General features: G+C 54.7%; 9 protein-coding genes across 9 annotated transcripts; 5 read left to right on the top strand and 4 right to left on the bottom strand.

Annotated features, from left to right (window-relative positions):
- The first annotated feature begins 492 nt into the window (after positions 1-492).
- Positions 493-3,003, top strand: EI97DRAFT_495677 (uncharacterized protein). Its single transcript, XM_033802446.1, has 2 exons — positions 493-1,036; positions 1,091-3,003. Exons 1-2 carry the CDS (start codon positions 767-769, stop codon positions 2,714-2,716), a joined length of 1,896 nt encoding a protein of 631 aa, XP_033651500.1. The 5' UTR covers positions 493-766; the 3' UTR covers positions 2,717-3,003.
- Positions 2,916-4,994, top strand: EI97DRAFT_140079 (translation factor). The gene is made up of 2 exons (XM_033793194.1): positions 2,916-3,052; positions 3,114-4,994. Exon 2 carries the CDS (start codon positions 3,175-3,177, stop codon positions 4,816-4,818), a length of 1,644 nt encoding a protein of 547 aa, XP_033651499.1. The 5' UTR covers positions 2,916-3,052; positions 3,114-3,174; the 3' UTR covers positions 4,819-4,994.
- On the bottom strand, positions 4,900-7,020 carry EI97DRAFT_435606 (uncharacterized protein). The gene is made up of 3 exons (XM_033798900.1): positions 6,830-7,020; positions 6,355-6,662; positions 4,900-6,301 (listed from the first exon to the last, which is right to left on the bottom strand). The coding sequence occupies exons 1-3, from the start codon at positions 6,906-6,908 to the stop codon at positions 5,171-5,173; spliced, it is 1,518 nt and encodes a 505-aa protein (XP_033651498.1). The 5' UTR covers positions 6,909-7,020; the 3' UTR covers positions 4,900-5,170.
- A 233-nt stretch (positions 7,021-7,253) lies between these two features.
- On the top strand, positions 7,254-8,142 carry EI97DRAFT_452017 (DASH complex, subunit Spc34; the record flags this gene model as incomplete). The annotated part of the gene is made up of 3 exons (XM_033800392.1): positions 7,254-7,318; positions 7,365-7,775; positions 7,824-8,142. The coding sequence occupies 3 exons, from the start codon at positions 7,254-7,256 to the stop codon at positions 8,140-8,142; spliced, it is 795 nt and encodes a 264-aa protein (XP_033651497.1).
- A 798-nt stretch (positions 8,143-8,940) lies between these two features.
- On the bottom strand, positions 8,941-9,555 carry EI97DRAFT_460634 (uncharacterized protein; the record flags this gene model as incomplete). The annotated part of the gene is made up of 1 exon (XM_033801126.1): positions 8,941-9,555. One exon carries the CDS (start codon positions 9,553-9,555, stop codon positions 8,941-8,943), a length of 615 nt encoding a protein of 204 aa, XP_033651496.1.
- Positions 9,556-9,868: 313 nt separating this feature from the next.
- EI97DRAFT_435605 (ubiquinol-cytochrome C reductase) lies at positions 9,869-10,278 on the top strand. Its single transcript, XM_033798899.1, has 3 exons — positions 9,869-10,009; positions 10,070-10,118; positions 10,171-10,278. Exons 1-3 carry the CDS (start codon positions 9,930-9,932, stop codon positions 10,228-10,230), a joined length of 189 nt encoding a protein of 62 aa, XP_033651495.1. The 5' UTR covers positions 9,869-9,929; the 3' UTR covers positions 10,231-10,278.
- Positions 10,279-10,641: 363 nt separating this feature from the next.
- EI97DRAFT_403251 (RING finger domain-containing protein) lies at positions 10,642-17,768 on the top strand. Its single transcript, XM_033796502.1, has 2 exons — positions 10,642-17,133; positions 17,192-17,768. The coding sequence occupies exons 1-2, from the start codon at positions 10,913-10,915 to the stop codon at positions 17,457-17,459; spliced, it is 6,489 nt and encodes a 2,162-aa protein (XP_033651494.1). The 5' UTR covers positions 10,642-10,912; the 3' UTR covers positions 17,460-17,768.
- A 188-nt stretch (positions 17,769-17,956) lies between these two features.
- EI97DRAFT_469194 (uncharacterized protein) lies at positions 17,957-18,607 on the bottom strand. Its single transcript, XM_033801702.1, has 2 exons — positions 18,431-18,607; positions 17,957-18,367 (listed from the first exon to the last, which is right to left on the bottom strand). Exons 1-2 carry the CDS (start codon positions 18,553-18,555, stop codon positions 18,055-18,057), a joined length of 438 nt encoding a protein of 145 aa, XP_033651493.1. The 5' UTR covers positions 18,556-18,607; the 3' UTR covers positions 17,957-18,054.
- Positions 18,608-20,187: 1,580 nt separating this feature from the next.
- On the bottom strand, positions 20,188-21,303 carry EI97DRAFT_382505 (ADP-ribosylation factor family protein; the record flags this gene model as incomplete). The annotated part of the gene is made up of 6 exons (XM_033795857.1): positions 20,188-20,461; positions 20,509-20,580; positions 20,726-20,788; positions 20,925-20,944; positions 21,035-21,107; positions 21,254-21,303. The coding sequence occupies 6 exons, from the start codon at positions 21,301-21,303 to the stop codon at positions 20,188-20,190; spliced, it is 552 nt and encodes a 183-aa protein (XP_033651492.1).
- Between the last annotated feature and the right edge of the window lie 613 nt (positions 21,304-21,916).

The following is a 21,916-nucleotide window of genomic DNA, read 5'->3' as shown; positions in this document are numbered from 1 at the left end:
AGGGGTCCACCAGGGGTCGTGCAGAGCCGCCCCAGTTGCCGAGTACATACGGAGTAGGTACTGTAGCTATAGTAGACTACAGAAGCCGACCACCGAACAGATACCTATTGCTTGCGCAGCTATCACTGGCAATACAGGCAGCCAAATGATGGGGACGATGGGATCTGATAAGATGCACTTGAGCAAGGAGCACGCGAGAGGGAGATTTCGGCTGGATCCAGAATGAAGAAGCTCGCGGGAAATGTTGCTGTATAACGGAGTACCTGCTAGGGAGTATGTAGTAGATGCATACACAGTACTCCCCTGCGAGCTACATGGCCAGATGACTGAGCAAGCTCTACTGTATATCGTACATACTGTGTAGAGATCTTTGCTTTGGAGGGGGTTGGGAGGCGGAGGCTGACATAAGCATTATCACGTGCCTGCCTTCCAGCCACCGCCGAGCGAGTCCAACTCCCCAACAATCGTCACCGCGACCGCGTCCCTCTGCCTCTCTCCCTCCCTCCCTCCTCGCTCCCCACCGTCCCCCCTTCCGACCTCCACACTTCCGTCCGCACCGTCGCTGTTGTCGCCACTGTCGTGCGCACACATATATTTTGGTGGCCCCATTCTCCCTCCCCTTCTCCCCATCGTTTTGCTGCGCGGCCTCGAGCATTGAGAGCGCCGTGTTGGGCTGCCTGCCGGCCGACGCGCCGCAAATCAAAACAACACTGCGCCGGCGCCCAAATCTCGCAACCCGCATCTTACGCCATCGTCAACCCTCGACATGTTTTTCCCAGAGCATCTGCTGTCCAAGTCGGGCCCGCTAGCCCGCGTCTGGCTGGCCGCCAATCTCGAAAAGAAGCTTTCCAAGAATCAGGTCCTTCAAGACAAGATCAACGATGATATCGCCGTCATCGTCAGGCCAGAGGTCGCCGGTGGCCCAATGGCCCTGCGTCTCAGCGGCCAACTGTTGCTGGGCGTGGTGCGTATCTACAGCCGAAAGGCGCGCTACCTCCTCGATGATTGCACCGAGGCCCTGATGAAGATCAAGATGGTAAGCTTTCTGTCCCTCGCGGTCGCATCATGTCACTGACGAGTGTGCAATCAGGCTTTCCGCCCTGGAAACATCGACCTGCCTGGAAATCAGTCCCACATCGCCAATCCCGCCAGCTTGACCTTGCCGGATGTCATTACCGACATCGATTTGCTCGCCCCAATGCCTGACCCTGCTCTATTCCTGTCACAGTCCCTGCAGCATGTTCCCACTCTAGGCTTCGAGGACACCACCGTCCCAGACTGGGACAGCAGTCAGTTCTTTTCAGGCAGCGTCGAACAACCCCGTGGAGAGCCCATGGTGTTGGATGACGCAGATGTATTGAGCTTGGACTGGAACGACGAGCCTCATCCTGAATTCGATGAGGGGACTAGCATTGAGAGAGGACGTAACGCGCCGCTTGAGCGCCGCCTTTCCGAAGACCTCGCCTCAAGCCCCAAACCCCTAGAGGAGGATGATCTAGGCCTGGACTGGGATGGCGGCGATACCAGTGCAATCCCTGCCCCGGGGCACACCGAACTGGGAAACCTTGACGTCAGCATGGAGGAGACCACCGATATTGGCCTTCCTGTAGATGATGCTATTCTGCCTGAGCTGCCTGCAGATGAGGAAGCCGTGCCCGGGTTGGAGCGCGAACGCGACACCATCTCACCACTATCATCCATTCGCTCTAGCGTTGAACGCGATTTGGAACAGACCTACCAGCAGGAGCATAACCTGACGGCAGTCGAGCTGGAAGATGAAGAGCAGGAGGAGGCCGTTCGACAGACACAGAGGGCAAAGCGCAGAAGATTGCTCCACGCCGATGAGGAAACGCAGATCCCCAACAGTCAAATCAGGCAGCAACAAAACGACCGTAGCAAGATCTTGAAACCTTCGGCATTCCTCCCCCGTGACCCTATGTTGCTTGCTCTGATGCAAATGCAGAAGACGGGCGGATTCGTCTCCAACATCCTTGGCGACGGCCGAAGCCGCGGTTGGGCGCCTGAGCTTAGAGGAATCCTCTCGCTTGAGGTTGTATCACGGCCCGGACAGAAGCGCAAGCGGGATAGCGGTGTCGCCGATCTGGGTTCCGAGGAAGAAGACGCCGGAGCAGGCAAAGAAAAGACCCCGCAGCTGGAGTTTGAGCAGACAGAGACAGAACTGGATGGTGTAGCGGCACCGTTCGGTGGCGACACCTCTCTTGCCCACGAGGAGGAGGCCATACATCTTCCTAGTGATGAAGGAATTCCTGCCATGGACGAGGATCATCTTGAACAGGAGGAAGCCTTTTCGCCCGTTGACCACTTCGATGACACGACGGCACCCCTTCTCCACCCAGCTGACAGCGGACCCATCTCCGTGGGAACTAAGCATGCCGTGCACATCCTTCGCGAGCGGTTCGGTCCTGAGGCTGAATCCAACGAGTCGGAAAGACAGAAGGCCAGTGTTTTGTTCCAGGATATGCTCCCTGAGGCCTCCACCAGCAGGGCAGAGGCAACCAAGATGTTCTTCGAAATATTGGTTCTCGCCACAAAGGATGCCATCAAGGTCGAACAACCGGTAGACGAACTTGGTGGACCCCTACGGATACGCGGTAAACGGGGGCTTTGGGGTTCATGGGCCGAGACGTCCGCGAGCGGAGAACTGGCGTCGCAGTCTGCACCAGAAGCTTCCGCTGCTGTCCCGGCCCAGGCGTAGAGACTACTCTGTGCTTTGCGGGCATTGCTAACTTTGATTTACTTGCGTAGGCTTTGCGGAGGCTCCGGTTGGCGTTGGCTCAATACCCACGTGTGTCTGGCTCTCCTGTAAAAGCGGCTTTGGCGCCTGGAAGGGTTTACATTATTCTGGATACATTGCCTTTTTCAGACGGCTTCTCTTTTGCAACCGAACCTGAATTGGTAGTGTCAGTTAGGAATCTGATTCTTTTGAATAAACTCCCTCACGGATTGCACCTGGTTGTCCATGTACGGTAGCATTCCAACCATGGTCTTCTCTATTTACATTACCGCTGCCGGCCGGGGGGATTGTGGTGAGGTGCAGACCAAGCTTTTCCCTGCAAGCCCCATCCCTGCACCCCGCTGAACTTTTGGTGCAGCTTTTTGTTCTGGCTCACAAAGGCATATTTATTATTTTCTCCACCACCGCAACATGCCCTGATGCTGATAACCTCCCTTCGCTTTCCAAATGCTCCACTCACCAAGGCCTCCTCTCTCTGCATTCGCACTCTCCACTCTCGGCCACAGCGGCCGCAGGCGACCGCATTGCATACATCCTGTGCCCCTCCTGCCTGTGGACCCGCACTGAGACCGGATCGAAGTCGTACCCTCCAATACCCAACCATTATCGAAGGTGCAGTGGACACAGCAGCGATGAAGGCGACCATGGAGACAGAAGTCCTCCCCGTAGACCCGGATAAGCTGGGCAAAACATCGTTCTATTCCTCGGGCGACCTGATTGATGAATTCACTATTGAATACAACGACGCTTCGCAGGACACGAGAAACCTCCGGCGCGCCGCGCACGAGCTGGCCGAGTCGGATATTCCGGTCGCTTTCCCTACCGAAACGGTATACGGTCTCGGAGCCGATGCGACACGCAGCTCTGCGGTAAAAGCTATCTATGCGGCCAAGGGACGCCCTTCGGATAACCCCCTCATTGTGCATGTGCATTCGCTTGCGCAGCTGCGGGGACTTCTGTCTGGCTCTCACGAGGGTAAGGTCCTGGAGAAGGAAGAAGGTAGCAATGGACATGGCAATGGGCAGACGCAGGAGAACATTGACCCCATTCCCTCCATCTACCGACCCTTAATCCAGAAGTTTTGGCCTGGTCCTTTGACCATCATCCTCCCCAACCCTTCAACGTCCCATCTCGCACCCGAAGTCACAGCCAACCTCTCCACCTTCGGCGCCCGCATGCCCCGCAGTATCCTCGCCCTCGCCCTCATCCGCCTCGCTGGCTGCCCGCTCGCTGCGCCTTCCGCAAACGCATCCACCCGACCCTCCCCAACTGCCGCCGAACACGTCAAGGACGATCTAGACGGTCGTATACGCACCATCGTTGACGGCGGACCCTGCGAAGTCGGCGTCGAGAGCACAGTCGTAGACGGCCTGTCCTACCCTCCTGCCATACTCCGTCCCGGCGGCATCGGCATCGACGAGATTCGCAAATGCCCCGGCTGGGAAGATGTCGTCGTGGGGTATCAAGACGCGCATTTGGAGGATGCGGCGAAACCTCGTGCGCCGGGGATGAAGTATAGGCATTACTCGCCCACGGCGAAGGTGGTGCTGGTGGAACATGATGCCGCGGATGGCAAGTCGGAGAGAAGGCGGAGGGAGATAGCTGAGACGTACTTCCGGGATTTGGAAGAGGGGTTGAAGATTGTAGGTGTGATTCGGACGAGAAACTGGTCATTGGGTATGGGGTTGCCTTTCATCAGAAAAGAGAAGACGTGGAATGGCCAAGAGCAACTGGAAGACGATCAATTCCGAACCAAGAGGTTCAGGCAGGATCCACTATTGACCAATCTCCAACGCTCCGTCATCCAGCACCACGTCCCTCGCGCCGAGCAACTAACCATTTCTCCGGAAGAAGCACGATCGACCTCCTTGAAGGTAGTGTGGGATATCAACCTCGGTGGAGAGACAGACGGTGTTGCTCGCGGCCTCTTTTCCGCGCTTCGAGAGTTGGACAAGAAGCGCGTCGAAGCTATTTTCGTGGAGGGTATTGATGATACAAAGGGTGATGATATCGCTGCGGCAGTCATGAACCGGTTGAAAAAAGCTGCTGCTGTACGGCTGTAACCAGTGAAAAGGGCTTATTATAGCGCACCAGTGGATTTGAGGTCATGGGAGGAGATGATGATGGATAAGCGCGATTCGCTCTCACATGTTCAGCATCTAGCGATTTGAAATAGAGGAAGTCCATTTGGACCGCCGGCATAGAAGTCCGAGATTTGCACAGCGTTTCGAGCACCTAGCAGTGATGGAGTTTTGGAGAAATACTGCTGACGGAATGCATTGACTTTATTCCATCAATTTGCTCATGACTGAGTTGCTCAAGGGTCTTCTACCCAGGCGCGAGTCGATTCTCCAAAAAGGCTCGCATGCAAAAGAAAGAAAGACCTGCTCGTCACCATACGCCGATTACGGTCATCTATAGTCCGTCAAAGTCTCCAGCTGCATCATCCTCGTCAATGTCCCCCTCCTGTATCTCCTTGGCAAGCTCCCGTTCCCTATCACGCGCCTCTTGCGCGTTCTTCAACTCCAGACGATGCTGGTTCATGGGATACCGCATCGCCTTCACACATTCGTCGTGCAGAGCGAGACAAGCGCGGATACGCTCATGGAAGACCTCGCCAGGCTCACGCGTCGCATAGATGTCTCCCGCCTGCTTGGTCTGCATGAAACCCTTCTCATGGTCGATGGATGCCTCAATGACACCATCGCGGATAGCCTTCGCTACAATGTATTCAGCCGATTCCTCGCTCTCCAGTCCAAGGCGAATGCAGATGTCACGCAAAGAAATGCGCGAATAAGAGAGAGAAAGCATGCGAATTCCGGTCTTGATGACGTTCTGCCGCAGACGAAGAATCAAGGTATATGTGCCATCGCGATGGAAGGTCGAAGCAAACGTCTGTACAATCTTCAAGAAGCCTTGGAGATCCCCAACGCGAACGGCCTGGACAAGGCGGAAGTAAGGTTCCAGAGCGCGTTCTAAGCGAGGCTGGCTGAAGGTGGCACGATCCGGAATATCACCCATGAGAAGCTCAACAACGATCAACAGCTTGGTGGCAGCCTGGTAGAAGCCTGTTGCCACGGTGGTTGTAGGTGACTTGCGCGTGGCGCTTGTGAGATGCTCATGTGCTTCGGTGTAGGATAGTTGAATGGCCCGTATGCGACCCAGGTAATAGAGGTACCTGGCGACCTGATTGTTTGGTGCAGTTGCAGGGAACTGAGTTTGTGCGACGAGGAGATCGGCTTGAGTGATATCGGCGGTCGCGAGGTAGTTTCGGAGCAGGAGTGTTGTGACCGAGGCCTGCGTCTCCTGGTCCTTCCGGAGAACAGCACTGCGGAGAGCGGCGAGTAATCTTCCTCGGATTGAAACCAGCGGTGACTGCTTGGAAGGCGGTTTAGGGTCTAGTTCTTCATGGAACAGAGAGAAGTAGAAGTATGCTTTCGCTGCAAGCGAATCCAGGGTCCTTCGATTCAGTTCCCGCACTTTATCCACGAGCTGTGTAGAAAACTCTGCTCCTTCTTCAAATTCCTTCTGATCATAGAGATACACCTAATTTCGATCAGCTCCGCTCGTTTCTTCGAGTGGAAGCGCAAATTGCTCACCTGTATCAAAATGGCGATATAGACGTCCACCTCGGGTAGTGGCTCCTTGGGGCTTCCCTTCTGCTGCATGATCTCGTCCTTGTACTGTGATACCACGGCCTGGATAGCCTCTCCATCCATGTTGATCGCCTCGATGAGCACACGAGCGGTGGCATTACTTGGAGAATAAGTCAGAACGATAACGGAGCATAGCACACGCTCATCAAGCTTCTTTCGCAATGACGATATTGAGCGGAGCGCTCTTAGAGTGAAGCGGGTATCGAACTGAGTGACGGCACGTTCCAGCAATGCGAAGTTGGCTCGGATATCTTTGGTGAGCTGGTCAGCGCTGTCAGGATGGCGATACTTGAGTTCCGCCAGATGAGTCGCAATCATAAAGCTTGAGCACATGCGCCTATGGCCCGGAGGATGCGAAGCACAAGAGGAGCAGGGGCAAGAAAAAGTAACCATGTTTGCGTGCAATGAGACGACGTACCAGCAACTGTCTTCTGCTCCACGTTCTCCGGCTTGGGCTGATCTCCTTCCGTGACGACGCCTTCCATACTCTCTGCCATGGTGACTGCTCTAAACAAGATAGGTGCTGGGAAGTAAGGAGCAGTGGGACGCACTGGAGGTGGCGAACGACGGAGCGGTAAGTGATGCGAGGATAGGAAGGTGTGAGCAAGGGCGAAGTTGAGCATCATGCAGTTGAGCTCCGGTAACTGAGGTTGCTGCTACCGGCAGAAAGTTCGGCCGCCTCCGAGCGCCCAACTAAGCTTTCGAAGAGGTAGGTGAGCGGAAACTAAGACAAAGGCGGACAAGATTGTGATCATCACAACATCACCACAACCTTGGAACAGTCCCAGGGATACAGTTGGGTCGGGGAACAAGGAAACACTCAAGCACGCAGAATGACGGCCATGACGCTTCTCGATGCTCATCTTGAGCAAATATCTCTATGTGCCGCCTCAATTGCGGAGCTACCGTAGGCTGTCATGCCACAGCTCATGTCCACTGCTCACAATGGCCAGTTTCCCCCCTCCCAAGATCTTCACGAATGCGCTGTTGCAACCTCACGATATTACCACTTTTATCCGAGATACAGAGATCCATGAGCGCGCTCTATTCTCTGTGCCACCACCGCCTCCTCTCCCAAAAGCGCAAGACCCTACCGCGGGGTCGAACAGACGAAACACCATCTTCAACATCAGCGGTGGAAACAATAGTAGTATTGCCGGAGGCGGCGCCAATGGTGTCAGAGCGCCGAGACGTAACACCGCTGTCGCTGCCGTTCTTGGGACAGAATTGGCTGACAGGATTCGACGAGGAGGTGGGGGAGGGGTAGGAACCGGTCTTGGATATCGTACATTCGATGGAAATAACAAAGGCGAGGTAGATGTCGACACTCTCCTGGAAGGGGCGGAGAAGCTCCTTGGAGTCTAGTATGTTATTCTGGTTGGATGGGCATGCAACCAACTAACTGTGTTCAGCCCTTTACCGGGAGTACGAGAGAGGATCGCGGCCATTCGACAGCGATACAGCAGACTGCAGTCGTCCATAGAATTCTATGAAAACCGCCTGGCTGAACAGGCTGCTCAGCTGAGTAGGCTAAACCGATCAAGAGATTATGCGGCGGACGATGCCGACGAGGGGGACGTTGAGCCTGAGGCTACTACTCTCTTCCAGCCCTTGTCCGAAAATGATCTACGCAAGGAGGAAGAGGAGATTCGGCAACTTGAGAGAAAGAAGAAAGGCCTTGAAGAGCGCGTTACCTCAATGGGTCGCGATATATCAGGAGTACTGCGATGATAATACACTTAGACTCGAATACGGCAGGTGTAGGGTCCCGTCACTTAAGGCGTTGCCATAATGGTTGTTCATCACTAGACCATAACGCAATGCTCCTGAAAAGATTCTCTCACACCCGTTGCAACAAGCTCGAGTCTTCTCATAGACGGAAGTTTCTGTGGCTAGGGCCTGTTCATGCTGTTCAATGAAATGTGGAGTTTACAGCTCCATCGTATCCAGATGCCATCTGTGCCCATGGATGGATCGTATCGAACTGCACGCTAAATCAAACGGCATCGGTACGGAGCAAGCGAAATGCGAGTTCAGTCCCCTATATAGGAACGCCTCGTCGAGGAGTCATACGACGGTACCGGACGAAGCAACGTCCGCTCGGGGAGACGTGAACAGGGGATGATGGACCTTCTATTTGGAATTGGGGGTACTAGGTGTGCCATGTAGACTGCAACTCAGCTGCTCTAGCAGGAACTCCTGTCAGCTCAGACTTCGAATTGTCTGCTTGAATTCTGAAATTTCGAGTCTTCCTGAAGCGAACTTGGTGAAAGACTCGGTGACAGTAGGGCCAGACAAGTGGCTTGCTCTGGAGGACGTTGAACACGTCTGAAAACAATGTCCCAATATGCCCCCGGCACGACAGGAGGTATCCCCGAGTATGCTATTGCATGCTAGTCGCTCGCCTTGAGCTCTGGCTCGGGATATTGTGCGTCCAGGGAATTCCCAATAAGGCAGTATTTTGCACTGATTCCGCACGTATGGTACCTCTTAGTTTTGAGGCCGGATGAAGGCTTGTTCTGGCGATGTTCAGGTCTCCGACTTTCGTTCACCATCCCCACTGTATCCGAGGCCTTCCAGCTGGCGAATCAGCTCGTTGATCTTGATCACCTTCTCGAATTGTTCCGGGAGAAGGGCTGCACCTTGTTCCTTCTTGTCTTTCAGCTCCCGCGCTTGTCGTAGCTTTTTCAGCAGCTTCTTCGCCTCCTTCTCTTTCTGTACCTCCGGATCCACTACGACTGGGTTTTCATTTGACTGTTCTCCTCCAGCTTCCTGTGGCGCATATCCACCCTTTTCGGCCCCGCGAACAGTCCCATCCCCCGCCTCCGCGGAAGCAGCTGCAGCCTTCTTCCGTGCCTCTCTCCGTTTGGCGTTCTTGTTCGCAGCTGCGCTCGGTTTACCTGATTCTTGGCCAGTTTTCAGTCCTTCCGCGCCTGGTACACCGCCGCTTCCCCTATTCTTCCAGGCTTCGGCCGTTCTGTTCTTATATATCTCTACATCTTCTGGGGGTCGATATCCAGGGCGCACTCGAATCTCTTTACGTATTGATCCGTCTGCCCTCCTGGAAGAGGGGATGTGACGCTCGCCGCTCGCTGTGGTAGCTATTCCGGACGTTGATACAACGGGTGTCTCGACTGTAGGCATGGCAAAAGTTGATGCTCTGTAAAGTCGGGCGTAAGGCTGGGTGGAGTGTTGAAAGGGTTCCGTGAGAAGTGACGGGGAGAAGGTGTGGGCACGGTTTAGCCGAAGATTCGCCGACCAAATCCCGTGCGGCTCTTTTCGGAGCCTGGGGCCGGCTGGGCAACTTCATACCTAACCGTCAGCGATCAACCTGCCAAAACCTGTGACCTTGCTCCCTACACAAATTCTCCGTGTTTGTGCGCCCTCAACATGTCGACTGTAAGTCAATTGAAAGCCCCGTAACTTTCAGGCAGCCGCGCTAAGTCATATGCTCCAGACCTCATCCACCATCTACAAGCAAGGCGGCCTCGACCTCATCCCCTCATCCGCACGTACTAATGACACATGACAGCCTCTTCTTCCGGAGTAACAGGGCCATGCTGGCTACCGTCTTTGTTTCAGCCTTTGGCATGCAGCTGTATGTCACGCCATGTTTATATCGTTGATTGCAGGAGAACAATACTGACCACCGCGCTAGGGCCTTCGATCAGGGAGCAGACAGAATCTGGGACTCCATCAACCGGGGTGTATGTGCACAATTCTGAATAACAAGAGTCCGAATACTGACGGGATCGCTAGCGCCAATGGAAAGATATCAAGCACAGATATGTGCAGAAGGCGGACGAGGAGGAGGAATGATAGGGAACGACCGTCCACATTGAACCCGTAAGATAGGGCGCTAGACTTGGAGTCGGGGCTCAGTGCGGGTCCGGAGGAGGACAGTCACTGTATATTGGTGTATTCTACAGCGTCCAACAAGTCAGTTCCCGTTGCAGATTGTAGTCATTCACGTTGTCACATTGCGATTGTGATCCTCCGTAGGATAGGCAATGGATGAATCAGGACCAGGTATGAATGGCATCTGGGCACTTACCTCGCTTTGGATATGACATCCGAGTTTCCCTGCTCAAAAAGCTGCACTGTCCGACGGTGCCCGTCCTGAGCTGAGGCTTCAACTACCTCTTGGCATAATCAGCCCTATGCGAACCCCCGCCGCTTTAGCTCACGTGCTACGTTAGGTTGCAGCGCACCCCTCCACCACCACAAGCACTCTGGACCCCTTTGCCGTCATATGCAGTCCGTATAATAAACTTGACTCTGGTGGTCCCGCAAGATAAAGTCGCACCTAGGAATCCACAACACCGTCTTTAGCTGGGGTGCCGCGGTGAGGCGCACGCAGGTCCTGGGGGAGCTCCGATGACGATTGATCCGCAGCTCCTCCATTCGCCGTCAACTCTCACAGACTTCACAACACCGCCAGGCCTACACTTGAACCTCGCTGGCTATCTCCGCGTCCCCGCATTCAACCGCTCCACACGTTATGCTGGTGTCGACGCAAGAGCAGCAGCTCTGTGCCCTACTTTGCGAGCTGCCCAAGCGCTACGACTGTCTCTACACCGACGAAGCAAAGCGAGAGCTCATCCAAGGCCTCTTCCGATCTCTTGCCGCCCACAAAGCCGACTACCTCTCGCTATTGTTCCCTGGCGGGCCGCCCTCAGACCCAGAAACGACGTGGAGCTTGCGCGACGCCCAAGGCGCTGTCGAGGGGGCCGAATACACTGCCGCGGCACGGGGAAAGCCATGTGGGCACATTTTCAAGAGTGGCGAGGCCACGTATAGGTGCAAAACGTGTACAACCGACGATACCTGCGTGCTGTGCGCTCGCTGCTTCGATGCCTCAGACCATGATGGCCATCAGATATTCATCAACATCTCCCCCGGAAACTCGGGTTGCTGTGATTGTGGTGATGATGAAGCCTGGGTCCGCCCTGTACATTGCAATATCCACTCGGCCTTGCCTGATGCCGGCTCGAAAGCTGCCGGGAAGGCGAAAGAAGGCTCTTCGCTCCCAGCTGAGCTCCTTGAGAGCATTCGCTTGACCATTGCAAGAGCCCTTGACTATCTTGTGGACGTATTCTCATGCTCTCCGGAACAGCTTCGCTTGCCCAAGACAGAAGAATCAGTGCGCGAGGATGAGCGCACCTCACGGCTAATAGCACATTGGTATGATCCCGGAGACCAACCGGAGCCGAACCAGAAGTTTGCCTTGGTACTCTGGAACGACGAGAAGCATACTGTCAATGATGTACGGGACCAAGTTGCCCGGGCATGCAAACAGAAGCTTGCCTTCGGCTTAGCCAAGGCGTATGAAGTTGACGAGATCGGTCGTAGTGTCGTTACATATTCCACCGACATCAAGGAACTATTAAGAATGGCCAAGATCATCGAAGACATCAAACTAACGGTTACAATCCGGTCCGCTCGAGACACATTCCGTGAGCAGATGGCTGGAACCATTGTCGAATGGATATCCGATATTGCCGGATGCAGCGTGGGACCTGACAGCCAAGTACTCCGTCGTACCGTGTGCGAAGAATTCTTGAAGCCATGGAGGGTCGGCAGTGTGGCATCGCATGAAAGCATTGGAAAGGATGGTCTTGATGACCACGAAGTGGAAGAAATGGAGGCAGAGATCGGTGGTGAAGTCCTCCGCCAGTTCATGGCGATGGAAAGACAAGCAGCAAGGCCTCCACGACAGCGAGGCGGGCAGAATACTGCCAATGATGACACCACGGGATCAGATGAGGACGAGACAGAAGACCAGACAGGTGAGGGCGACAGCGCTGGTGATGCGGCGGAACGCATGGACATCGACGAATTGGCTGCGGCCGTTGCTCCAGATCGAGATGGCGACGTGGAGATGGAGCCTTATGATAGTCCGGATGAAGCTCTGGATATTTCTGGAGCTACTATTGCAGGACACCCAGCGTATGCACCTCCCCCCGACGACGGACGGCGGCCCGCAGGCAACCTGACACCTGTGGACTCAGACACTGAGCCCGCCGCTGCAGCACCTCCCTTGCACCATGCAGAACCCTCGATGTTAGTACCAGAGACCCCGCGGATACACAACATACCGACCAAACGTTTGCTCCCCCCGAGGTATTGGCTCGAAACGCCGGAAAGCTTTGGAAAGAGGCCGGGCATTCCTCCTCATGAAGATATTTGGCAACGCTTGCGTCTCGATCATTTGATTCTTTATGATTTGAGGATGTGGAAGAACCTCAGAATAGGAGTGCGAGACGTCTTCATAAGCACGGTTGTCACGATTCCTGAATTCAAGCGACTGCTAGGCCTGAGGTTCGCTGGAGTATACACCGCACTGGCTCAGCTCTACCTTATTGCAGACAGGGAACCGGACCACTCCATTATCAACTTATCATTACAAATGCTTACAACGCCGTCCATCACAGCTGAGGTGGTTGAGCGGGGCAACTTCCTGACGAATCTTATGGCAATATTGTACACCTTCCTTACCACTCGCCAGGTCGGTTATCCTTGGAATATCAACCCCACTGCCACTTTGGCTTTCGAACAAGGGGCTGTAACGAACCGACGGATGTACCATTTCTTCCTGGACATGAAGTATCTTATTGGCTCGGCGTATGTTCGAGAACGGATACGGGAAGAAGAGCGGTATCTGCTTCAATTCCTAGACCTCGTGAAGCTCCATCAAGGCATTTGTCCCAACGTTCGCTACGTGGGCGAGCATGTGGAGTATGAGAGTGAGGCGTGGATCAGCGCGTCTCTGATCACTCGGGAAATCAATAAGCTGTGCAGACAGTTCTCTGAGGCTTTCGTATGGCGTCCGGACGAAGATCCGACAAACATAAGGCGCGCCATCCGTGCAGCAGCTAGGGTTGCCATAATCAACTCTTTGGGGGTGGAACGGAAACGCTTCGATCAAGCCGAGTTGAAATCGGAGACGAAGTTCAAGACTCTGGAAGTTTTCGAATTCGATGCTGATCCTGCTACTTTTATGGGAACATCATACAAAGTGGTCGATTACATTGTTTCGCAGCAGTGCATGAGTTTCCATCATGCCCTACACTACATGCTATCCTGGCTCATTGATCGCGCACGCAGTATGCCTCGAGATGATTTGCTTGGCTTACTCCTGTTCACTCAGCCGGAACTGCAGGAACCTCCAACCGCCCTAGCCGCACCTATACCCGACTACTTGCCCGAAGAATATCTGTTGGCTCTCTTTGACCTCCCTCTCAGAGTGTGTGCATGGCTGGCTCAGATGAGGGCAGGACTATGGGTGAGAAATGGCATCACCCTACGCCATCAGATGACCCAGTACAGGAGCGTATCCCAGCGAGACACATCATACCAAAGAGATATATTTTTGTTACAAACCGCCCTGGTATTGTGCAATCCATCAGCCTTTCTGGCACAGATGGTTGATCGCTTTGATGTCCTGGGCTGGATGACTGGCAAGTACAGCCGGGAAGAAATCAAGCATGAGGACAGATTCGAGGACACACAGGTCATTGAGATAGTGGAGGATTTTGTACATCTTCTCGTGATCCTTTTAAGCGACCGCACGCATCTTGTGCCGGCTGAAGATGACGTTGACCCGCACATCACGGCGATACGGAAAGACATCGCCCATGTTCTGTGTTTCAAGCCGCTCTCTTTCTCGGACTTGACTAGCCGCTTATCCGACCGCGTTCAGAACGCGGACGAGTTCTCAGATATATTGAACGAGATGACAACGTTCAGAGCTCCGGAGGGACTGTCAGACACGGGCACTTTTGTTCTGAAGGAGCAGTATATCGAGCTGATCGATCCTTATATCCACCAATACACCCGGAATCAACGCGAAGAAGCGGAGACAATCTATAAGAACTACATGGCGAAAAAGACCGGCAAACAAGCCGCTGACATCGTTTTCGAACCCAGGCTCAAGCCTATCCCCTCCGGAGTATTCCAACATCTCTCGGATTTCACAAGGCAACCGCTATTTACCCAGATTATTTATTACTCGCTGGGATATGCCTTGGTCGCGTCGTCCGTCACTCCGAGTGTACCAGCAACCCGCGTTGAATCCTACGTGTCGTTTGTGCTTCAACTCCTCCTCGTGGCCATCCTCGAAGACAGATCTGAGCAGCATGAATGGTCTCAATCCGCACCAGGTTCATTCGCCACCTCTGTGCTCACAAAACGTGCCAATGTCGGCCTTCCTGATCACCCAACCATTCTCTCATTGTTGAAAACGTTATTGGAGCGAGAAGAGTTCAAATCTTGTGAACCCAAGATCAAGCTGATTTTGCATCGCTTGAGACAGCGGCAGCAGAACACCTTTATAGTCGCTTCTGAAGCTCTGCACCTCCCTGCTGACCGCTTGGACACAGCTTCGCCTGCATCTATCACCCTTCAGGAGAAGGAATTGAAGAAAAAACTAGCCTTGGAAAGGCAAGCCAGGGTCATGGCGTCATTCAAGGAGCAACAAGGCAAATTCATGGCAAATCAAACGTTTGATTGGGGAGATGTGAGTGACAGTGACTCCGACGTTGGCGCAGGCGGGTCTGGGACAGAGACGGAGAAAATCGTGAAGTATCCATCAGGTACTTGTATCCTTTGCCAGGAGGAGACTAACGATCAGCGTCTCTACGGAACGTTTGGATATGTGTCACAGAGTGCTCTACTTCGACTTACGGACCTCAAAGACGATGATTGGGTTGAAGAGGTGACCCAGACGCCAACAAGCCTGGATCATTCCGCAGAAGCGATCCGGCCCTTTGGCGTGGCAGGAAAGAACAGACGCATGGTCGAAAAGATCACGTCCACCGGTGAGCGGGTGCTTGCAGAACGACAAGGTCTTGGTAAGGGGTTCCCATGCACGCAGACAAAGCGCGGTCCGGTGTCGACCGGTTGTGGTCATATCATGCATTACTCTTGCTTCGAGGTCTATCTCCAAGCCACGCAAAGGCGCCATGTCAGCCAGATTGCTCGAAACCACCCTGAACGACCGGACTTCAAAGAATTCATGTGTCCACTCTGTAAAGCGCTTGGGAACATGTTCCTTCCCATCATCTGGAAGGGCAAGAAGGTCTCATATCCCGGCGTCTTGGAGACCCAGAATTTGTTTGACGATTGGTTAGCGGTGAGGGCTGTTACTGAAAGCTCAAAGGGGGACAAGGGTCCGGGAGATGTTTGGGACGCCTCGGTGGAGCGCGCTCATTTGGAACGTGCCTTGCTGGACTATGGCCTCCAGGAGTTCATTGAGCCCGTCGCGAAGCGCCTTCCTGACATAGTCACCCCTGGCTTCATCAGTATGCCTGTCCCCCAACCCCCGCCGACTCATCGATTCCAGATTCCGGCATTTTTGCCTATACAGCATGAGGATCCGCGTGACCCCGTTGTCCTACCTCCGGAGAGTACCTCAACATCGCAGCACAATCTCTCCATCTCGGAACTTGTAAGAGTGTACCAGCGGCTGCGGGATACGTTCCGGGTCAACGCGATACCTTCGTCATTCTCGTACCCTCATACCCCGGCATCGGTGATCGAAGACCTAACGCACACGGACTCCCTAGCTCGGGCTTTAGGGTATTCTATCGCAGCGGTTGAGATTGCTCAACGAGGAATAGATTCAGACCATCCACGAGGAACACTACTTGACAAAATCTCCCCTCAGTCACTGACTCACCTACGCGTCTACTCGGAAACAATCTTATCCTACATTGCTGTGGGAAGCATAAGAAGTCAGGGCTCCACGAAGACTCTAGACGAGTTCCTTGAGACCCAAACCAGACAACTTCGACAACTCTTCCCAGGGAAGCCGAATAATTTGCCGTTTGAATTGAAGGGCATTGCTCCTTTGCTCGTCCAGGATCCGTTCATGTTCCTCTCGGAAGCCTCTGTTTGCCTTGTACCTGCCCAAGGCTTTGATATTCATCACGTCCTTCACCTGTGCTACATTGCAGAGATGGTCCGAGTGGTTTTGGCCTTTGGGTCGGAAAGTCTTGAGGTAGAAGCGACGGGATCCCGCTTCCAGAACCCGGAGAAGTTCATCAACCCCGAAAAGAAGGTGGACAGCCGGAACTCCGGTGGGGAGGCTGAGAAATTGAAGGACCTCCAGCGATTCGTCGCCTGGATCTACCACATGGCCGATGTGGAGGTTCCAATTGTCGATGTGGAGAACGGGGCTGTCCCCGTTCCCGAGCGTCTCAACGACCGCAATTTCCTCGACTTCATCTACACAATGGCGTCTACATATGCTCTGACGTTTGTCCGCAAGGCCGCCATCCTCATGCACGTCCGCTACGGTGTGGAGCTACCCCCCGTCGCGTCGGAACTGGCCGACCGTCCAGAACTCGTGCGGCTCTCCTCCCTTCTTAAACTACCCAGCCTCGACGAGATGTTCAAGGCATTCAACTCGACGGCCCAATCGGGAAACGTGACGCGGTACGTCGTGTACGTGTGGATCCGGCATTGGATGTGGGCGCGCGAAGGCAAGCGCGGTGCGCAACCCAGCATATCGCTGGCTCATCCGGGGATCTTCGAGCTGGTGGGGTTGCCGAAGAACTACGATAGCCTGACGGATGAGGCGATTCGGCGCCGGTGCCCGACGACGGGCAAGGACGTGACGGATCCGTGCGTGTGTCTGTTCTGCGGGGAGATTATGTGCAGTCAGGGGGTGTGCTGTATGACGGACGGGCACAAGGGGGGTTGCAACAAGCACCAGGCCAAGTGAGTACTTTCTTCTCTTCGTAAGATGGATGGAGCGCTGACGCAAAAGTGGTAACAGGTGCGGCGGTACGGTTGGGCTCTTCATCAACATCCGCAAGTGCATGGTACTCTTCCTCAACCAGAACAACGGCACGTGGGCGGTGGCGCCGTATCTGGACAAGCATGGCGAGGTGGATCCGACGTTGAGGCGCCACCACCAGCTTTTCCTCAACCAGAAGCGGTACGATGTGCTGCTCAGGAAGGTGTGGCTGGAGGGAGGCATCCAGAGCCTGATTGCGAGGCGGTTGGAAGGCGACATCAACAATGGTGGCTGGGAGACTCTGTGAGGGAGGAGCATCGACATTTCGGCATGGATTCAGGAGTCTTTGGATGGAGTAGGGAGTTGCTCATTCGTGCTTCATTTCCAAGCATGACATGTCATTGTTTCCCAGTAGATTCCAAGCAGCAATTCCGTCCGAGGACAAAAGGATCTTACCTCGAACATCACTGCCCATGTTCGTCAAAATATGCCGGGTAGCAAGTCGAGCAACGCCACACCATAGCAGATGTATCAGCTCATATAATCAACAATGAGTGATTGCGTGGTAACGTATGGGGGTGATGTCGAGCAGCAAAATGACAGAGCATGAATCGTCACACGTCAAAGTTCAATAGTGCGAGACTTGAAAGCAGAGTTCCATGGAGACAGATACGTATTATGGCCTCAGCCAAGAGTAAAAGATGACCGTTGCCGTCAGGCGGCAAGGATAGAACAGGGGGGAATCCATCTATCGCGGGACCATGACGCCCGCGCCCAGTTCACCTCAATGATCCAATTAAGCCACCAGGAAGAAGAGACCCAACACCCCGCATCCTTGAAACTCCAATCCCGTAACTCAGGCTTCCCTGAAGCGTCAAAAGTCCCTCTCGTCATCTATCGAATCACGCCATCGCTTTGTTCGGTGGGGGGCCCGGGGGAGGGGTGTATACATGGTCGGCACCGGGGTTGTGGTATGCCGCCTGGGGAGACTGCAGTTCGATGCCTTGTTGCTGCTGAGCGTAGGGGGATTGGTTGTAGTATCCATAGCTAGGCTGGTTGGGCTGGGGTTGCGGGGAATAAGGCGGCGCCGGCTGGCTGTACTGGTTGTTGTAGTAGGGCTGCTGAGTATAGGGTTGGTTGCTATTTGGGGCCATCCACCCCGTACCGTAGAAGGGGTTTCGGCCAGCCTTGCGGCGTCGACGGGCGGATATGCAGCTGGAGGCGGGAAAAGGTTAGCGGATGATTCGACATGGGACTCATCTGTGGGTGCCAACTTACGAACAGAGGGCGAAGAGGAGGAAGAAAGCGACTACGACGACGACGAGGACGACCCAGCGGACCCAGTCGTTCCAGGCACTGCGGCAGCGGTATCTGCCGAAGCCGTCGTAATAGCACCTAGCCATGGTTCAGTTTCGATGATATAGGGCGGAATGTGCAAAAGGTAAAGGTGGAAGACTGCGACGTGCAAATGGTGCGAATGAGTGGAAGCGGAGGAATACATACTCGTAATAGTCCCTGGGGACAAGGGGCATGATGCTTGGCGGTTGACGACAGCGGGAAGGCGAAACTGGGAAGCAAGCGGGATAGCAAGCAGGGAGCCGATGCAGTTGGGTAGAGGGGCAAATAATGCTGCTTCAGAAGGCAAGGAAGCTCGACGACAACGGTTTGGCGGAGAGGGGATTACGTCGCAGGAGACAGAGTGAGGTCCATGATGACGACGCAATTATGGCGGCACAGCCACGATCCAAGCCAGGCCAAGCCAAGCCAAGCCACAATGGAAACATGTGACGTCGCTGTAAACACAACATTGAATTGAGTACTGACTGCGTCCGAAGAGCCGTACCTACTTGTTACTATTTCGAATATGGCGAGATTATCCTTGATTATTGTCAGCAGGGCATCAGACGCAGCTTGGGAGTATCTGCTCCCCGGGCCTACACAGTATTCCGATCCACGCAAATCACGTGACATACCCTCTGCTCCAAATGTCTGCCCAGCTCTCCCTACCTGGGGAATCGCCAAGGGTCAAGTGCGGCTGCGGAGGCCCGTCCAATCAGCACGCGCATCCACTCAACCATGACAGCTTCTAATGCACGATGAGCTGGCACGAATGGTTTCACAGCGCCTTTCTCTTTCTGATGTGAGTGAAGCCCACCCAATGTCCCGGCCCGGCTCTACACTCGGCCAGCGCTGAAATAATAATAGCTGCAACTCTCCGCCGCTCGCTGTTCTCTGTCCTTTCTTTCTTTCCATTTACTCCCCTCCTCCACCCTTCTCACGCCGTTTGCCAGCCGGACAAGGCAATCATGTTGCCGTGCAGTCGAACCCCCAATGCCACCATCCATATCGACCATCGGATGCGCCCGAGCCCGCTTCCCCCATAGTCGATAAGACAACTCGATTTTGGAACGGATTGCAAACGCTTACCTTCAGCCCGGCGCCATTGACCATCTCCCTGTGGCCGTCATTAACTGCTCTCTCAGCAGCTCTGCTGTCGTACACAACATGATGCTGCCGAGAAGAATTCCCTTCCACGAAGGGCTATCGACGTCGCCACTCTCACGCTTCCCCCACCGACTCGCCCCGCACCCGTTCCTTCACGCCCATCACCAAGCCAGCCACCGAGTCAAGCTCAAAATCATACATTGATAGACCATTTCAGCGCTGCTGCAGATATGCCCCGCTTGTCACCGCTTTGTCGCCGCTGAGAATGCCCTTGAAGTGAAGGAGAAAATCACGCTCGAGAAAGACCCGTTCGCTCGCTAAGGGATGAAAAGAATATGAAACGAGATCAAAACATGCCACGAGCTGGGGGAATCCAAAGTGGCCATCGCTAGCCTGCAGAACAACCTGCCAGTCTTTCTTTTCCGTCACATCGTAAAGCATCGTAAGAAGAAATCGTCAAGAACCCAGTCGCCGTTGCGCACCCACCTAGGACCCGCTAAAATCGTTCTCCGACACCAAACACCAAGCGCTCGCGTCCCCAGACACTGCCGAGCTGCCACTGGCTGGCTGTTCAAAACGAACGGCTTGGATCATTTGTTTGCTCGGGCAATCAGCCACTGCAGAACAGCGTCGAGGTTGGTCTCCTCCTTGGCGCTGATGCCGTAACAGCTCACTTCACGGTGCGAGACGGCCTTGAGATTCAGGGCCTCGATCAACTCGTCGACCGAGAGTTTATTGGGCAGGTCCGACTTGTTGCCCAGGACGAGAAGAGGGATACCCTCCAACGCCGGCTTTTCCAGCAGCAACTTGAGCTCCTCACGTGCCACGGGCAGAGCCTCCCGGTCGGCCGAATCGACGATGAAGCTACAAACATGAGCGGGGTCGCCGTCAATCAACAAGGGAGCTCTTACACCATCGCGTTCACGCCGCGGCAGTACCTCTCCCACATGGAACGGAACCGTGGTTGACCCCCGAGGTCCCAACTAGAATTGGCGGGGATGGTCAGCAGACGCACCTCATCAACGGGATAAATTGCACCGACATATCCAGCACCAGTATCTCACTTGGCATTGTGCAAGAGACGGACAAATGGAAGGGAGGATCAACGGCGACATCGAGACGACTCACCACTTGAGGGTTACGTGACCCTTCTGGACGCGCTTCATGTTGAAGCCCACCGTCGGGATGGAGCTATGACCAGGTGTTAGCGCACGGACCAACCTAATCGAGACCTTGGGGCTGCGCAAAGTTGAGACGGATAGGACCTCGCAGAGCAGGGAATCGGGCGGCGGCTGGATGGCATAGCAAACGAGCATCAGTGACGTACTCGACGGTGAACTCTCCGCCCTGGAAGGAGTCAGCCGGGTCCTCTCGGTCCATATCGCGCAGGCGCCCATGTTGCACGACAATGTCCCACTCTCACGGGGGAGCACTCACCGCCAGAACTCGCAACAACGAAGTCTTGCCAGCATTCTGCAGACCGATCATAGTGATGTCCATCTCGGTTGCCCTAGGTGGTGGAGCAGTCAGCACCCAATTTTTCAAGATGGCGCATACAGAGGTTTGCTTTTTCTGAGAGGGGGCAGATTTGGAGAGTGGGCAGGGCATGGGCGGCGCAGGCATGATATGGAGGCCAGCGAGGAGGGCAGGACGCACCAGAATAGGCGCAGAAGCCAGTCGTAGATGCGGCGGAAAATGCTGGCCATGGTCAGAGGCGGGCAGCGTCAGTGTCGTGGTAGTAGGGGGGGGCGACGACGGAGTGGATGCGTGGGACGTGAAGATGTGATAGCGGGCGGGGTGCTCGTCGATGGGCAGCAGCGACTCTGCCTGGCGGCGGAGGGGAGGAGCGGAGAGGAAATAGCTGCCAATATGACCAGGTAGAGAATTAGTAGCGTGCGACGGTAGTGCACATGAAGCAGGCCACCGTAGTGAGTGAAGGTGAAGACTGCAGACGTGCGGCGAGGAAGAGAGCAAGCAGTACAGAGAGAGCGCAGAGAGAGAGAGGTGGAGGATGCTTGCGCCCCGGCCGCCCCGCGAACAAGCCAAGGGCCAAACTAGGTTGAGCTAGGCCGGTTCTGGTGTAGGCGCGGACACCCCTGCACCTGGGCACGATCGACCCTGCAGCGCCGCGCCCAAACTTTTTTTGTAGGCTACTACTGCACCGTATACTACTCCTCCGTACTACGACAAGAATTTCTGCGACCGCTGTCCACGCCGTGTGTCCACCAAGATTGCTGCGGCTTGATCCTCCACCCTCTTCTCTTACACAGTACGGTCCCTGAGGCTGTCGACGAGGGCCGTCCTCGTGTGTGCGCTGCC

Source organism: Westerdykella ornata (assembly GCF_010094085.1).
Source record: "Westerdykella ornata strain CBS 379.55 unplaced genomic scaffold EI97scaffold_23, whole genome shotgun sequence".
NCBI classification, from domain to species: domain Eukaryota; kingdom Fungi; phylum Ascomycota; class Dothideomycetes; order Pleosporales; family Sporormiaceae; genus Westerdykella; species Westerdykella ornata.
The sequence above is the reverse complement of the archived record's forward strand: the minus strand, read 5'-3'. Positions and strand labels throughout refer to the sequence as shown.

Bases quoted from the DNA above. Each gene is read 5' to 3' on its own strand.
- EI97DRAFT_495677 (XM_033802446.1), top strand. From the start codon at position 767: ATGTTTTTCCCAGAGCATCTGCTGTCCAAGTCGGGCCCGCTAGCCCGC. The intron at 1,037-1,090 runs GTAAGCTTTCTG...GTGTGCAATCAG, and splicing joins CCCTGATGAAGATCAAGATG to GCTTTCCGCCCTGGAAACAT.
- EI97DRAFT_140079 (XM_033793194.1), top strand. From the start codon at position 3,175: ATGCTGATAACCTCCCTTCGCTTTCCAAATGCTCCACTCACCAAGGCC.
- EI97DRAFT_435606 (XM_033798900.1), bottom strand. From the start codon at position 6,908: ATGGCAGAGAGTATGGAAGGCGTCGTCACGGAAGGAGATCAGCCCAAG. The intron at 6,663-6,829 runs GTACGTCGTCTC...AGCTCACCAAAG, and splicing joins GGAGCAGAAGACAGTTGCTG to ATATCCGAGCCAACTTCGCA. The intron at 6,302-6,354 runs GTGAGCAATTTG...GATCGAAATTAG, and splicing joins ATATCGCCATTTTGATACAG to GTGTATCTCTATGATCAGAA.
- EI97DRAFT_435605 (XM_033798899.1), top strand. From the start codon at position 9,930: ATGACACATGACAGCCTCTTCTTCCGGAGTAACAGGGCCATGCTGGCT. The intron at 10,010-10,069 runs GTATGTCACGCC...CCACCGCGCTAG, and splicing joins TCAGCCTTTGGCATGCAGCT to GGCCTTCGATCAGGGAGCAG. The intron at 10,119-10,170 runs GTATGTGCACAA...CGGGATCGCTAG, and splicing joins GGGACTCCATCAACCGGGGT to CGCCAATGGAAAGATATCAA.
- EI97DRAFT_403251 (XM_033796502.1), top strand. From the start codon at position 10,913: ATGCTGGTGTCGACGCAAGAGCAGCAGCTCTGTGCCCTACTTTGCGAG. The intron at 17,134-17,191 runs GTGAGTACTTTC...AAGTGGTAACAG, and splicing joins TGCAACAAGCACCAGGCCAA to GTGCGGCGGTACGGTTGGGC.
- EI97DRAFT_469194 (XM_033801702.1), bottom strand. From the start codon at position 18,555: ATGGCTAGGTGCTATTACGACGGCTTCGGCAGATACCGCTGCCGCAGT. The intron at 18,368-18,430 runs GTAAGTTGGCAC...TCCCGCCTCCAG, and splicing joins CTCCTCTTCGCCCTCTGTTC to CTGCATATCCGCCCGTCGAC.